Here is a 15,602-nt window from a genome sequence, read left to right on the forward strand (position 1 = left end):
CTAGAGCCCTTTTTGGCAATGTGCTCTTAAAAATAAATAAAAAGGTTTTCTTTTTTTTCTTAAAGGTATATTCAGTGATTTCACTCAAAAAACCTTAGGTTTCGTTTTTGGCTGGGACCTAAGCCTTTCATCCAATCAGGATAGAGAGCCAAAAACGACCCCCCGGGTAACCCAGGGGTTAACTGGGGACAGGGAGGAACTCCTTATATGGTCAGCACACTCTATAGTAGAGAGGATTATCACAACAAAACAAAAAAATAAGTGATTTGAATTAAGTGAAATCACTGAATATACCTTTAATTTGTAGTGTGTGGACCATGGTGACATTGATCAAATCTTGATAAAGAAAACGCTTCTACTATATTATTTAGGCCCAGTCAGTGTCAGTGGTTCTTCGATAACAAAAAAATAGCAGACCTACAAGCTCGTAGCGCGCCACTCGGTGGCGCGCTATGAGCTTGTAGATCTGCTATTTTTCAATAGCTAAAGCACCAAAATGGGTTCCCAACTTCCCGCCCCAAAATGTGCTGCACAAGGTGCCCTTTTTTTCACTTGAGCACCTGCCCCTCTAAATGTCTGTGCACGCCACTGTGTCTAACCTTTGCTTTCGTTTCTACGGAAATGAAAGCTATAAGTCAGATTGTATCAACATTCATCCACTGAAGGCCAACGCCCAACAGCAAAGACAGTTCCTGCCTGGTGGATCGCAGATCAAAAGATAATAATTGAAACCGTTTGAGTTTTGCGACGCACGACCGGTTATTTAATATAATAATAAGTTATTTGCACTTGCATTACATCATTGTGAAATGAAGCCTCGCAGCATGCAGACAGCTTTTAGTTCACTGCTAGTGGTGTTGGTCTTACTGACCAGCTACTCCAACATGACCACGGCGTTCGAGCCGATCAGCGCCACTGCCATCACGCTCGGCGTGACGGCCGGTGGCGCCTGGGTCAGTTCCAAAGTATTCTGTTATATGAAGGAATGCTGCACGCCGCAGTGGATCTCTTTCAACAGATCAGGTAAGGGTCGTTCATCAGAATAGTCCAGATATCTCACCCCGGGGTGAGTTGTCTGCACTTTTTGGTGAGTTGTCTGCACTTTTTGGTGAGTTCCCTGCACTTTTTGGTGAGTTGCCTGCACTTTTTGGTGAGTTGCCTGCACTTTTTGGTGAGTTGCCTGCACTTTTTGGTGAGTTGCCTGCACTTTTTGGTGAGTTGCCTGCACTTTTTGGTGAGTTGTCTGCACTTTTTGGTGAGTTGTCTGCACTTTTTGGTGAGTTGCCTGCACTTTTTGGTGAGTTGCCTGCACTTTTTGGTGAGTTGCCTGCACTTTTTGGTGAGTTGCCTGCACTTTTTGGTGAGTTGCCTGCACTTTTTGGTGAGTTGCCTGCACTTTTTGGTGAGTTGCCTGCACTTTTTGGTGAGTCATCCGGACAACGCAAAAGGGAAAAGGGGTGAGATATGCAAATTAGGCATTATATGCGCTAATTTGCATACATTTCGGGATGATAAATCTTAAGATCGGATAAAGCCAGGTTCAAAATGATCATTTCATGTCGTTGACACATTAGAGACAAAGAAAATTACAGATGGGATTTTTGATATCTCTAATTATCACTCCACAAATCAGAAAATAGTGTCAACAGGCATAAAAAAACCCAAATTTCGGCATGTTTTTAGGTATAAAATGTGATGTAAATCAGGCTGTGAATGATATATCAACAAATCCATCTGTAAATGTCTGCGGAATATAGTTATGAATAAGACTGGAACGTTTGGTGTATGTGAGTTCAACTGAAGTGGAGATTCTTTGTCCCAGGTATGAGGAAAACTCTAGCCATGGTTCATGACTCTCGTATTCATACGAGTCATGAAGAAACTTCACCCTGTTTTTGGCGAACGCTGCATTTACAAGATTTCCGTATATATAAACATTCAGATTTCAAATATAAAGTACTCACAATTTGTCCCACGGGTGTTAGTTAGTTGCTGCTCCAGCTATTAGAATTTCTGCATCCTGCGTTGTTTAATAAAACAATAATAGGGCAATTTGAACTCTGATGCCTGCCAGTCACTATGTGGCGCATCTCTGTCTTGGTTTGTGGGACGCCTGAAAAGTCTTGGAAATGAGGGACTGTCCCACACAAAAGGGGACATCTAGTCACCCTACCAGCACATCAGGAGCAATTAGGGGTTCAGTGTCTTGCTCAAGGACACTTCGACACCAACTCTGGGGGAGCCCGGGTTCGAACTGGCAACATTGCGGTTCCCATCCAACCACTCTACCCCTGAGCCACTGCTGCCCCAGCGGCTGCCACAGGACACATCTTCAATGGCCCTATAGATGAATCCACAGAGGGGTGCCCTGGGCACAGCCATTACTGAGGTGTACCATATTATTCTCCATGGAGCAGTACGTGCACTGTAGGCCAGGTGTAGCTAATCGGCTTAATGGTAACCGGTGCAGTACTTAGTTTAGACTTTAGACAGTGCTTGGTTTAGACTAGTCATTTGGTTAGACCAGTCATTAGTCCTACAACTACAACCTATCTCAAACCCTCACCCTAACCTCCCACGGGGCAGCACACCTAAACCTAACCTTAACCCATGTCTAACCAATGACTAGTCTAAACTAAGTATGCACCCCAATGGTAACACCAATGGTAACACCGTAGTAATGGATGCACCCCCTCAGGATTCAGAGGGGTGCTACACAAAACTGATAATACATATATTTTGTCATCTTGTTGATATTATACTTTTTGCATTCATCATTAGGTCTGGAGGCTGACCTGGAGCGCAAGCTGTTTGGGCAGCATATAGCATCGCGTGTCATCCTGAAAGCTGTGTCTGGATTCATGAACGACGAGAAGCGCAAGAAGCCCCTGGTCCTCTCTCTCCACGGTTTAACTGGGACGGGGAAGAACTTTGTCAGCCAACTCATAGCGGAGAACATCTACAGAGAGGGCATGGGCAGCAAGTTCGTCAATTCTTTTATTTCAACGCATCACTTCCCACATGCAAATGAGATTGACAGCTACAAGGTATTGTAACATCTACTGTAGCTCTAGAATCAAGTAATCAGTTGTCCATCTGACTACACAGATACTGTATTTGTCTGTTGTTGTTTATCCCCAGGCTGAGCTACGGCGGAGGATCAAAGGCAGTGTCACCGACTGTCCGATCTCCATGTTCATCTTTGATGAGATGGACAAGATGCATCCCGACCTGATTGACAGCATTACGTCCTTCTTAGACTACTATGATAACCTGGATGGAGTCTCCTATCGGAAAACTATATTTATCTTCCTCAGGTGAAGACAAAACTCATTAGTGTCTTAGATAACAATAATTTCTTATATGGGGAAGCAATGGGTTGAATGAACACAAACTTGCTTACGGTAATGAAAGTATTCCATTCATTTATGCCAGGTGCGTCCAATGCAACGGGAACCGGGAAGTGTTGATCAAACAGAATCAATATTCGGTTGTCTACTCTATTTCTCACTTGAAATGTTTTCAAAAACATAAAGCTTAGCTGTAAATTACAATGTGCGTTTGTTCACAGCATGGCTGCCATGTTGGATACAGAACAGATGCTCTTTGATTAGACAGTGTTCCTTTATTGAGTTCAGTGCTTGACCTATCGGACAATCAAGCATTCAACCAAAGATATTTATCTCCCCTGCTCTTAGATGGTTATTGTAGACCATAAAATCACACTTGTATCTACATTTTATAAATGAAATGTTCTCAAACTATTAATGTTCTCAATCTATGTGTGAGTTATCTGATGCCACCTAAGTAAACGGAGTCAATCTGCTAATGTCAGCACCCAGTGTCTCTCAGGCTCTGTCTAATATATGTTTGGATATTTTAGTAATAGTAATGCTGGAGGAAGCGCCATCGTAAAGAAAACTCTGGATTTCTGGACTGCAGGACGAGACAGAGAGGAGATTCAACTGAAAGACCTGGAAATGACTCTTTCTCAGACGGTGTTCAACAGCAAGCAAAGTGAGTACACTACACATTCACAGCTTACTTACATGCCTATGTATTGATTTGATTAACCACATGAAATCTAGAGTCCCTATTCTTGGCATATTTGGAGAAAATGGCAGATCTATTTTCAATTTTCGATGGGGGAAAAAAGGAGAGGAGTAGAGGACCAAGTATAGACCCTTGGGGGACACTGGTCCACACATTATATAGGGCAGCGGTTCCCAAAGTGTGGTCCGGGGACCCCCAGGGGTACCTGAGGGAGTTCCAGGGGGTCCCCAGCTAAATAATAGTTTAGAACCAAATGGACCATTATGGGTCTGTAACTCTGAGAGTGTACAAATGGAACCAAATGGACCCGTTACACTTGCAGAGTTAAATTAACAGTGGTTTTACAATATAAATTGGGGCACCAGAGGTAGAAAGGCCATTAAATCGGGGGTCCGTAGCCTAATGCGTGTGAAAATCACTGCTAGAGCCGTAAAAATCTTCCCTTATCGGGGTCACTGGCACATGTTTTCAAATGGGGGTCCGTGGCCTAAAACATGTTGATTTTGGGGTCCTTGAGACGAAAAAACAAATGCTGACATTTTTTTCCTCCCCACAAACTCGTGGTTTAGGTGCGTATACCAGCTTGATAGACAAGAACCTGGTGGACTTCTTCATACCGTTTCTCCCTCTGGAATACAAACATGTCGTACTGTGTGTTATGGCCGAGATGGCTGCCAAGGGCCTGACTCCAAAACAAGACATGGCTGAAAAGGTGGCCAAAGAAGAGGTCACCTACTTCCCTGCGTCACAGAAAATCTTCTCCGTCAAAGGTTGCAAGACGATACAGAGCAAGCTAGACTATTATCTGTAGAGTTCACCGTATTATCCCCGCCAAGGCCGAAGGAGAGGGATTACGTTTTCACTTCTGTGAGTCTGCTTAAGTGCAGTAACTAACGTTTTGGGACACACTGACTTATTTGTGTATCCCAAAGGTCAAATTAGCCTTCATGATTTTGGAGGATAAGCGATTACCTCAAGAACAGTATCTGACAAGTTGAAACCATAGACATAGACTGTAAAAAATATGGACAAAGCGTTCCCCGGGTCTAACATGAACGTAAAATGAAGCCTGTCAGTCCTTGAATTGTAAGTCACCATCTTTCTAGGTCCGTTTGGGCCCAGCTGGCCCATTGGCTGGCCCAGACAACGAGGCGGGACTTCCCCCCTTCTTCTTAGTTGGTTTTTATTTTGACTCGAGTGGGTGGGGAATCCCGATCATAGACTGTAACGTAGCCACGCCCCTCAGAACATGCGCAACTTTATGGTAATCTTTTTTATAAATAGGACCATAATTTTCCAAAAAGAATATTATGACATTAGAAATGAGACTTTAAACTAGTGACTGGAAGCAAAAAGTATTCATGACCATGTTTATTAAGGTAATACAGTCTAGGTGAAGTTGGGCCAAAATGCATGGACTTCTATGGGGCTATGGGGTTTTTTTGGGGCCCAATGACAGCGCCACAACAGGCCATTATATGAACTTTCAGGAAATCCCGATTTCCTTGTGGCTTCACAAAATATCTGTCTGACTGCCCCCCTGGTTGAAACACTTTTAAACCCATTTATCAGCTAATTTCTTTTTAGTAGTTTACTGCACTTTGGCTTTGTAGGGCTAACATGTGATTAAGATGCATCTGTCAAATTACTTATCCGAATGGCTACGATTAGCCTCCAAAATGTCTGTTGCCAGAGGTTTTTGATTTATTGGCATAAATCAGTGCTATTGAACACCCTTTACGTCTGTGTGTTGTTTAGAAAATATTGAACCAATAGAAAGTAGTAAAACGTGCTTTGGACAAAACCTCTTAACTCCATTGGACCCTCAAAATGTCTGCTAAAGCAACTAACTCCACCACCCCTCATGGAAGTAATTGACAATATATAAAGTTACAACACCAACTTTGATGAGGCTGTATTGCTTTTTTTTTTTAATATAAGGTTTTCTTTATTTCCTGAAAAAAATGCACACTACCAAACATTATGAATACACTATCGTGTTATTTGTATTGCCCTGTTATACAACCACCAAACGACAGATACAGATTATTAAAAAAATGAAACATGTTTATATTACTCCTGCACATTTTGTCCAAACATCACAAACGCTATTATCCTGGTGGAGACCTGTGCCCCGAGAGGGGCACTTTTTCTAGTAATGTATAGTTTCATTATATAGATATTCCACTGGATTAAGCGTCTGCTAAATGCCTAAATTGTATACATGCCTTTAGATCTGCTATACATTTTCAGTGCGTGACACTGTATAAGTGAAGCTTTAATTGGGTATATTTAGTTATTTATGTGATTGTCACATGTTTCAGCAGGTCACCAATTTCACCGTTAAAGGACCACTTCACCACTTTTCAACTTCTCTTCCTATAATTGGTCCTAACTAATGTTCATGATAAAATACCACCATTTTATCCTACTCAGTCTGTGTCTCATAGAAAGGCTGTGGGCAGTTCAGAAAGCCGTCCACCAGTGACATCATCGATGGTGAATCGAAGCTAATAGAAACGGCAGGCTTTCTTTTCCTGAAAAGTTGCAATGCAAAAGTTGAAGCCATCATTTTCACGAAAATAAAAATCTAAATATATTTTAAAACAAATCTTGTTTAAAAAAAAATCTGCCTAATGGGTGTCCGAACTGTCCAAAGCCCTCGTATGAGACACGGACTGAGTAGGAAAAAATGGTGGTCTTTTATCATGAACATCTGTGAATTGGGCACCAATTATATGAAGAGATGTTGAAATGTGGTGAAGTGGTACTTTAACACCACCATGCTGGAGTGAGCGAGTGTGAGTGAGCGAGTGGCCGAGATTTTGGGGTATTGGAATTTGGCTTTGGACACATGACCGGGCACGAACCAGAGACCTTCCTTTTTCCAGATGGCAAGTCTCTATACCCGCTCGGCTACGGCAGGCCCAGCTGCGTAAAAGAGGCCGTGCACCACTGGTTTAACACGCCGTAGCAATTCTCTCTCTCTAAAAAACATCAATGACTTTTACTGACCCGAAAAACTGGGGAGGTGACAACTCCAGCTGTGTTCACCACCACCATTCAAATAAATAGGGGGTTCCTTTTACATCATTCAGGGGTTTTAACACATCTCCACCGTCCTCTCTGGAGAGAGCTATAGGTTTCTATGAGATCCAGCGACAACCCCTCAATATACGGTAATACCATAAAAAAGAATAGGAATGCCATTTTGAATTTGAAAGTGGTTAACAAGCAGACTCTACAAAATGCCTTCTAAACCAGTAGTTCTCAAAAGTTTTCACGCCCAAGACCCCAAGAATTATAGGCTAAATTAAACATTTAAAATAAAATAAAAATAAATTATTCAACCATTAATTCAACACTTGAATAAACACTGTGCACGGTCACGCGAAGCTTGCCCAATCCGGATTTTATTTTTGTGGAATTTATTTTTGTTACGTATTGTGACGTCCAGCCACAGGCCCATTTTAATATATACGGCATACATGGGCAACTGGCGGCCCTTCACTTAATGTGGCCATCAGGTTAAATACTGATAAAATATTGGTTTCAGCTGTTACAATTCCACAACATGCAAACCCGCTTTACTTACTTCAGTCTAAATTAGTAACACAACTCAACACAAGTATAATTAAAGGCATTTGAAATTACATAATGTTATTTTTTAGGATTCCAATAAAAAATTGCAAAAAATGTAGATTTCAATTAGACTATAGCAAAAATAGCAGATCTACAAGCTCAAAACACGTTGCAGTGCATATACAGTAAGATGTCTTTTGGTAGTGAAGCAAAAATACTTAAGGATTCAGTGTTGGTTTAGTGTGACTCACAACTGATGGCTGATGGCCTGGTATTTGCAAATAATTCATTTTAAATGTTTTATTAACATTCATCAGTGACACTGTGACCCTTTATTACATATTACAATGTTGTTTTAAGCGGGTAACACGTCATATAAGTCAGAGCGTGTTGGTTACAAGATAAGTTACCTGATGGCCTAGGACGGTATTTGCCCCATCTGTGACACACACCCACCCCGATCCGCTGTAGCTACAATAATAGGTAAAAAGTAACTGTGCTTATTGATCAGTCTGCAACTTCAATGTGTTCTTGGAGACAAATTATAGTGAATCCCACCATGTTCCTCCAAATGTGACACTTAAGTAGATCTGGAGATGGGCAGAGTCGTTTTAAAAAAACATAAACCTGGTATTGTAACAGACCAGTGACTGCATAGTCTCTCTAATATGGGCCCATGTTTGTAGCTACCGGTACCTGAACGAAGAGAAGCATAAATAAACTGCATGTTACATGTTGGCTACCAGGCCATATTCTGATTTCTGAAATACAGGGGGGGAGGTGAGACAGGGAGCCATGGCTTATCTTATCTTCACTGATTTCCTCATCAGTTACAAGGAGAAAACTCTACTGTACCATTGATGTATAGTAAACCACGGTCTCACACTGCCACCTAGTGTCAAAATCGCTATTCCAAATGAACTGTTTTGAAGTTATAACAGTCTCTCATGTGATCACACTTCAGCGGGAAAAAATCTTAGTAAAAGAGATATTTGCCAAATAGCTTAAGCTATTTGCCAAATAGCTTAAGCCTTGGCCATTCTCTAACAATTTGTCATTTAGACGTTCTATAGTTTCAGTGGAAGTAGGTGGTGACGCGAGTCACGCGAGGGCAATAATGTGTCTAACCTTAGCTTTCGTTTCAACGGAAATGAAAGCTATAAGTCAGATTGTATCAACATTCATCCACTGAAGGCCAACAGCAAAGACAGTTCCTGCCTGGATCGCAGATCAAAAGATAATAATTTAACGACCGGTTATTTAATATAATAATAAGTTATTTGCACTTGCATTACATCATTGTGAAATGAAGCCTGATCGCAGCATGCAGCCAGCTTTTAGTTCCCTGCTAGTGGTGTTGGTCTTACTGTCCAGCTACTCCAACATCATGACCGCGGCGTTCGAGCCGATCAGCACCACTGCCATCACGCTCGGCGTGACGGCCGGTGCCGCCTGGGTCAGTTCCAAAGTATTCTGTTATATGAAGGAATGCTGCACGCTGCAGTGGATCTCTTTCAACAGATCAGGTAACGGTCGTTCATCGTAACAACAACACCCCACCACCACACCAGCGTTTGGCTTGTTGAACACGTACCGTATTTAGCGGTTCCGGGGCCGCCGAGATAACGGGCCGCGGCGTTCTCGCATTTATACACGGTTGTTGTGTTGCACTTTACTAACATCATCAGTCAGCCAAGCCAACAGCCATGCTAGATGCTTGCTAACGGTGCTAACCATGGTGCTAACAACAATAACAATGAGCATAACGTTGACGTCGCATCCGGGGTACATGAACATATAGTACCATTGCCAGTGCGTGACTGCCCTCTGTTGGACTGGCTGCATTTCCAAGTTGGCAGTGGTGTAACTAACTTCAATAGCCCTAGGGGATATTTCTCAGGTTTAATATTTTAACAGGCTTAAAAACAAATCTTGCAGGAAAAGAGACAATGAGAGAGCTTTACAACAGAAAGCCAACTATTAGGGGACTAACTAATAGGGCATTTGAACTCTGACGCCTGCCAGTCACTATGTGGCATCTTGGTTTGTGGGACGCCTGAAAAGTCTTGGAAATGAGGGACTGTCCCACACAAAAGGGGACATCTAGTCACCCTACCAGCACATCAGGAGCAATTAGGGGTTCAGTGTCTTGCTCAAGGACACTTCGCCACCAACTCTGGGGGAGCCCGGGTTCGAACTGGCAACCTTGCGGTTCCCATCCAACCACTCTACCCCTGAGCCACTGCCGCCCCAGCGGCCGCCACAGGACATATCTTCAATGGCCCTATAGAGCGTCGCAGTCCCTCCCCCTTTCAGAACAACGAGTGGCCCAGGAAATAAATCCCAATGCATTTTTACCATAGGCATTTCTCTAAGTATTTATTTAAAGACGGTTACGCCGTGGACAAAGCCAACTCGGATCGTGACAAATCATGACAATGAACACAATGTTTTGGGCCGATCAAATAATTTATAAGAAGAAAAACATTTGATCGGCCCAAAATATTGTGTTCATTGTCATGATTTGTCACGATCCGAGTTGGCTTTGTCCGCGGCGTAACCGTCTTTAAATAAATACTTTAAGAAATGCCTATGAGGAAAATGAACGGCGATTTCTTTTCCGGGTCTCTCGAGGGGGTAAGGGTAACACCTTAGTAATGGATGCACCCCTCTGTGGATTCAGAGGGGTGCTACACAAAACTGATAGATATTTTGTTATCTTGTTGATATTATACTTTTTGCATTCATCATTAGGTCTGGAGGCTGACCTGGAGCGCAAGCTGTTTGGGCAGCATATAGCATCACGCGTCATCGTGAAAGCTGTGTCTGGATTCATGAACGACGAGAAGCGCAAGAAGCCCCTGGTCCTCTCTCTCCACGGTTTAACTGGGACGGGGAAGACCTACGTCAGCCAACTCATAGCGGAGAACATCTACAGAGAGGGCATGGACAGCAAGTTCGTCAATTATTTCAACGCTGAACATCACTTCCCACATGCAAATGAAATTGACAGCTACAAGGTATTGTAACATCTACTGTAGCTCTAGAATCAAGTGATCAGTTGTCCATCTGACTACACAGATACTGTATTTGTCTGTTGTTTATCCCCAGGCTGAGCTACGGCGGAGGATCAAAGGCAGTGTCACCGACTGTCCGATCTCCATGTTCATCTTTGATGAGATGGACAAGATGCATCCCGGCCTCATTGACAGCATTACGTCCTTCTTAGACTACTATGATAAGCTGGATGGAGTCTGCTATCGGAAAGCTATATTTATCTTCCTCAGGTGAAGACAAAACTCATTAGTGTCTTAGATAACCATAATAATTTCTTATATGGGGAAGCAATGGGTTGAATGAACACAAACTTGCTTACGGTAATGAAAGTATTCCATTCATTTATGTCCAATGCAACGTTGTCTATTTCTCACTTGAAATGTTTTCAAAAACATAAAGCTTAGCTGTAAATTACAATGTGCGTTTGTTCACATGGCTGCCATGTTGGATACAGAACAGATGCTCTTTGATTAGACAGTGTTCCTTTATTGAGTTCAGTGCTTGACCTATCGGACAATCAAGCATTCAACCAAAGATATTTATCTCCCCTGATCTTAGATGGTTATGGTAGATCATAAAATCACACTTGTATTTACATTATATAAATGAAATGTTCTCAAACTATTTATGTTCTCAATCTATTTGTGAGTTATCTGATGCCACCTAAGTAAACAGAGTCAATCTGCTAATGTCAGCAGTGTCTAGACTCTCGGGCTCTGTCTAATATATGTTTGGATATTATGTTTGTAATAGTAATGCTGGAGGAAACACCATCGTAGAGAAAACTCTGGATTTTTGGACAGCAGGACAAGACAGAGAGGAAATTCAACTGAAAGACCTGGAAATGACTATTTCTCAGGCTGTGTTCAACAGCAAGCAAAGTGAGTACACTACACATTCACAGCTTATGTATTGATTTGATTAACCACATGAAATCTAGCGTCCCTATTCTTGGCATATTTGGAGAAAATGGCAGATCTATTCTCAATTTGCATCTTTGGTATCGATGGGGAAAAAAGGAGAGGAGTAGAGGACCAAGTATAGACCCTTGGGGGACACTGGTCCACACATTATATAGGGCAGCGGTCAGGGGTACCTGAGGGAGTTCCAGGGGTCCCCAGCTAAATGATAGTTTGGAACCAAATGGACCATTATGAGTCTGTAACTCTGAGTGTACAAATGGACCCTAAAGGGTCCATTTGGTTCAATTTGTACACTCAGAGTTAAACTAACAGTGGTTTTACAATATAAATTGGGGTACCAGAGGTAGAAAGGCCATTAAAGCGGGGGTCCGTAGCCTAATGCGTGTGAAAATCACTGCTAGAGCCGTGAAAATCTTCCCTTATCGGGGTCACTGGCACATGTTTTCAAATGGGGGTCCGTGGCCTAAAACATGTTGATTTGGGGGTCCTTGAAACGAAAAAGTTTGGGAACCACTGATATAGGGGTTAAATAAAAAAGAAATGCTGACATTTGTTTCCTCCCCCCACAAACTCGTGGTTTAGGTGCATATACCAGCTTGATAGACAAGAACCTGGTGGACTTCTTCATACCGTTTCTCCCTCTGGAATACAAACATGTCGTACTGTGTGCTATGGCCGAGATGGCTGCCAAGGGCCTGACTCCAAAACAAGACGTGGCTGAAAAGGTGGCCAAAGAAGAGCTCATCTACTTCCCTGCGTCACAGAAAATCTTCTCCGTCAAAGGTTGCAAGACGATACAGAGCAAGCTAGACTATTATCTGTAGAGTACACCATATTATCCCCGCCAAGGCCGAAAAGCAGAAGGCAGAGGGATTACGTTTTCACTTCCGTGAGTCTGCTTAAGTGCAGTAACTAACGTTTTGGGACACACTGACTTATTTGTGTATCCCAAAGGTCAAATTAGCCTTCATGATTTTGGAGGATAAGCGATTACCTCAAGAACAGTGTCTGACAAGTTGAAACACTTTTAAACCCATTTATCAGCTAATTTATTTTTAGTAGTTTACTGCACTTTGGCTTTGTAGGGCTAACATGTGATTAAGATGCATCTGTCAAATTACTTATCCGAATGGCTACGATTAGCCTCCAAAATGTTTGTTGCCAGAGGTTTTTGATTTCTTATCATAAATCAGTGCTATTGAACACCCTTTACGTCTGCGTGTTGTTTAGAAAATATTGAACCAATAGGAAGTAGTAAAACGTGCTTTGGACAAAACCTCTTAACTCCATTGGACCCTCAAAATGTCTGCTAAAGCAACTAACTCCACCACCCCTCATGGAAGTAATTGAAAATATATAAAGTTACACTAACTTTGATGAGGCTGTATTGCTTTTTTTTTTAAATATAAGGTTTTCTTTATTTCCTGGAGTTATAACTCCCGACAACAAAACAAAATGTTTTTTGATGATGAAGTAACATTTTTGTCTCCACCAGCCGAAGGCATGGGGAGAGTATGTTTTGCACTCCGTCCGTGTGTGTGTCCGTCCGTCCGTGTGTGTGTCCGTCCGTCTGTACAGCTAATCTCCAGCACCGTTGGGGGCGATGCCTATTATAGTGCCACGATGAGGCAGATTATTGCAAAACACATTTCTTTATATTACTCATACACATTATATCCATACATCACGCACATTGGTGATCAACACGGACCCGCAAATGATGAACACATAATTTCCGTCAAATTATGCACACACATTCCCACTAGGAAGAGGAAGAAATGGCACTGAAGAAAAATTCCAATCAGCCTCATGGTGGCGCTATAACAGGCCAATTCATGTTCTTACCTAAAACTGCACCGATCTGTGTACAACTTTGTATGCACACTACTAAACATTATGAATACACTGTATCGTGTTATATATGTATTTGTATTGCCCTGTTATACAACCACCAAACGACAGATTATTAAAAAAAATGTTTATATTACTCCTGCACATTTTGTCCAAACATCACAAACGCTATTATCCTGGTGGAGACCTGTCCCCCACTTTTTCTAGTAATGTATAGTTTAATGATATAGATATTCCACTGGATTAAGAGCGTCTGCTAAATGCCTAAATTGTAAATTGTATACATGCCTTTAGATCTGCTATACATTTTCAGTGCGTGACACTGTATAAGTGAAGCTTTAATTGGGTATATTTTAGCCCTGGAACATGACTGCCATGATAATTATCATGACAGTCATGCAGTAACTTTGCCCTGTTTTTTGCAGTCGCTGCATTTACAAGATTTCCGTATATATAAACATTCAGATTTCAAATATAAAGTACTCACAAAGTGTCCCACGGGTGTTAGTTAGTAGCAGCGCGAGCGATTAGAATTGCTGCGTCCCGCGTTCTTTAATAAAAAGCATTTTTGTCCGAGCTCTCCGGCTACTTTTTTCAAACGGGGTTCGTTTGGGAAATCCACAGTTGCACACCGGGAGCGCACTCGCCTATTAGTCTGTATTGGCAGGGCGGTCAGCGTACCTATATCGAACACACCGAGTGCCACCCTCCTCCCGACCGATAGGGGCGCGTAGTTGAAAGCCAATGGCAAAATAACACCTCGGATAAAAATGCTTTTTATTAAACAACGCGGGATGCAGAAATTCTAATCGCTGGCGCTGCTACTAACTAACACCCGTGGGACACTTTGTGAGTACTTTATATTTGAAATGCGAATGTTTATATATTTTAATTATTTGTAAATGTAGCGTCTGCAAAAACCAGGGTGAAGTTGCGTCATGACTCTCGTATGAATACGAGAGTCATGTTTACAGGGCTAGGTATATTTAGCTATTTATGTGATTGTCACATGTTTCAGCAGGTCACCAATTTCACCGTTAAAGGACCACTTCACCACTTTTCAACTTCTCTTCCTATAATTGGTCCTAACTAATGTTCATGATAAAATACCACCATTTTATCCTACTCAGTCTGTGTCTCATAGAAAGGCTGTGGGCAGTTCAGAAAGCCGTCCACCAGTGACATCATCGATGGTGAATCCAAGCTAATAGAAACGGCAGGCTTTCTTTTCCTGAAAAGTTGCAATGCAAAAGTTGAAGCCATCGTTTTCACGAAAATAAAAATCTAAATATATTTTAACACAAATCTGCCTATTAAATGATGATGTCACTGGTGGACGGTTGTCCGAACTGTCCAAAGCCCTCCTATGAGACACAGACTGAGTAGGAAAAAATGGTGGTCTTTTATCATGAACATTAGTGAGAACCAATTATATGAAGAGATGTTGAAAAGTGGTGAAGTGGTCCTTTAACTCCACCATGCTGGATTTTGGGGTATTGGAATGTGGCTTTGGACACATGACCGGGGTCGGGGCACGAACCAGAGATCTTCCTTTTTCCAGATGGCCAGTCTCTACACCCGCTCGGCTACGGCAGGCCCAGCTGCGTAAAAGAGGCCGTGCACCACTGGTTTAACGCGCCGTAGCAATTCTCTCTCTCTAAAAAACATCAATGGCTTTTACTGACCCGAAAAACTGGGGAGGTGACAACTCCAGCTGTGTTCACCACCACCATTCAAATAAATAGGGGGTTCAAGCAGACTCTACAAAATGCCTTCTAAACCAGTAGGTTTTCACGCCCAAGACCCCAAGAATTATAGGCTAAATTAAACATTTAAAATAAAATAAAAATAAATTATTCAACCATTAATTCAACACTTGAATAAACACAGTTTTCAAAAATGTAAAAAATAGCAAATCCTACGTTTTTTTTAAAACGTAATGTTGCTATATATACCTACACCAGTGTGTGTGTGTGATGTGTCCAGCCTCCCTCCTATCATCTCTGTATGTGTGTGTGTGTGTGTGTGTGTGTGTGTGTGTGTGTGTGTGTGTGTGATGTGTCCAGCCTCCATCCTATCATCTGCTTCTCATTTTCTCTGTTCCCACGCTGGAATGTGACCCGCTGCGCTTTTTAA

The 15,602-nt window shown here is 42.1% G+C and overlaps 2 protein-coding genes across 2 annotated transcripts; both read left to right on the plus strand.

Annotated features, from left to right (window-relative positions):
* Positions 1-629: 629 nt before the first annotated feature.
* On the plus strand, positions 630-4,864 carry LOC310878636 (torsin-1A-like; the record flags this gene model as incomplete). Its single annotated transcript, XM_083792989.1, has 5 exons — positions 630-1,023; positions 2,782-3,047; positions 3,142-3,317; positions 3,890-4,017; positions 4,623-4,864. Exons 1-5 carry the CDS (start codon positions 810-812, stop codon positions 4,862-4,864), a joined length of 1,026 nt encoding a protein of 341 aa, XP_083649115.1. The 5' UTR covers positions 630-809.
* A 3,951-nt stretch (positions 4,865-8,815) lies between these two features.
* LOC310878741 (torsin-1A-like) lies at positions 8,816-12,982 on the plus strand. Its single transcript, XM_083793117.1, has 5 exons — positions 8,816-9,161; positions 10,390-10,655; positions 10,747-10,922; positions 11,446-11,573; positions 12,198-12,982. The coding sequence occupies exons 1-5, from the start codon at positions 8,942-8,944 to the stop codon at positions 12,437-12,439; spliced, it is 1,032 nt and encodes a 343-aa protein (XP_083649243.1). The 5' UTR covers positions 8,816-8,941; the 3' UTR covers positions 12,440-12,982.
* Positions 12,983-15,602: the final 2,620 nt, after the last annotated feature.

This window comes from Protomyctophum parallelum (assembly GCF_964188405.1).
Source record: "Protomyctophum parallelum genome assembly, chromosome: 21".
In the NCBI taxonomy this organism is placed as follows: domain Eukaryota; kingdom Metazoa; phylum Chordata; class Actinopteri; order Myctophiformes; family Myctophidae; genus Protomyctophum; species Protomyctophum parallelum.

Coding starts and splice junctions, on each gene's coding strand:
- LOC310878741 (XM_083793117.1), top strand. CDS start 8,942: ATGAAGCCTGATCGCAGCATGCAGCCAGCTTTTAGTTCCCTGCTAGTG. Junction 9,162..10,389: donor GATCTCTTTCAACAGATCAG/GTAACGGTCGTT, acceptor ATTCATCATTAG/GTCTGGAGGCTGACCTGGAG. Junction 10,656..10,746: donor ATGAAATTGACAGCTACAAG/GTATTGTAACAT, acceptor GTTTATCCCCAG/GCTGAGCTACGGCGGAGGAT.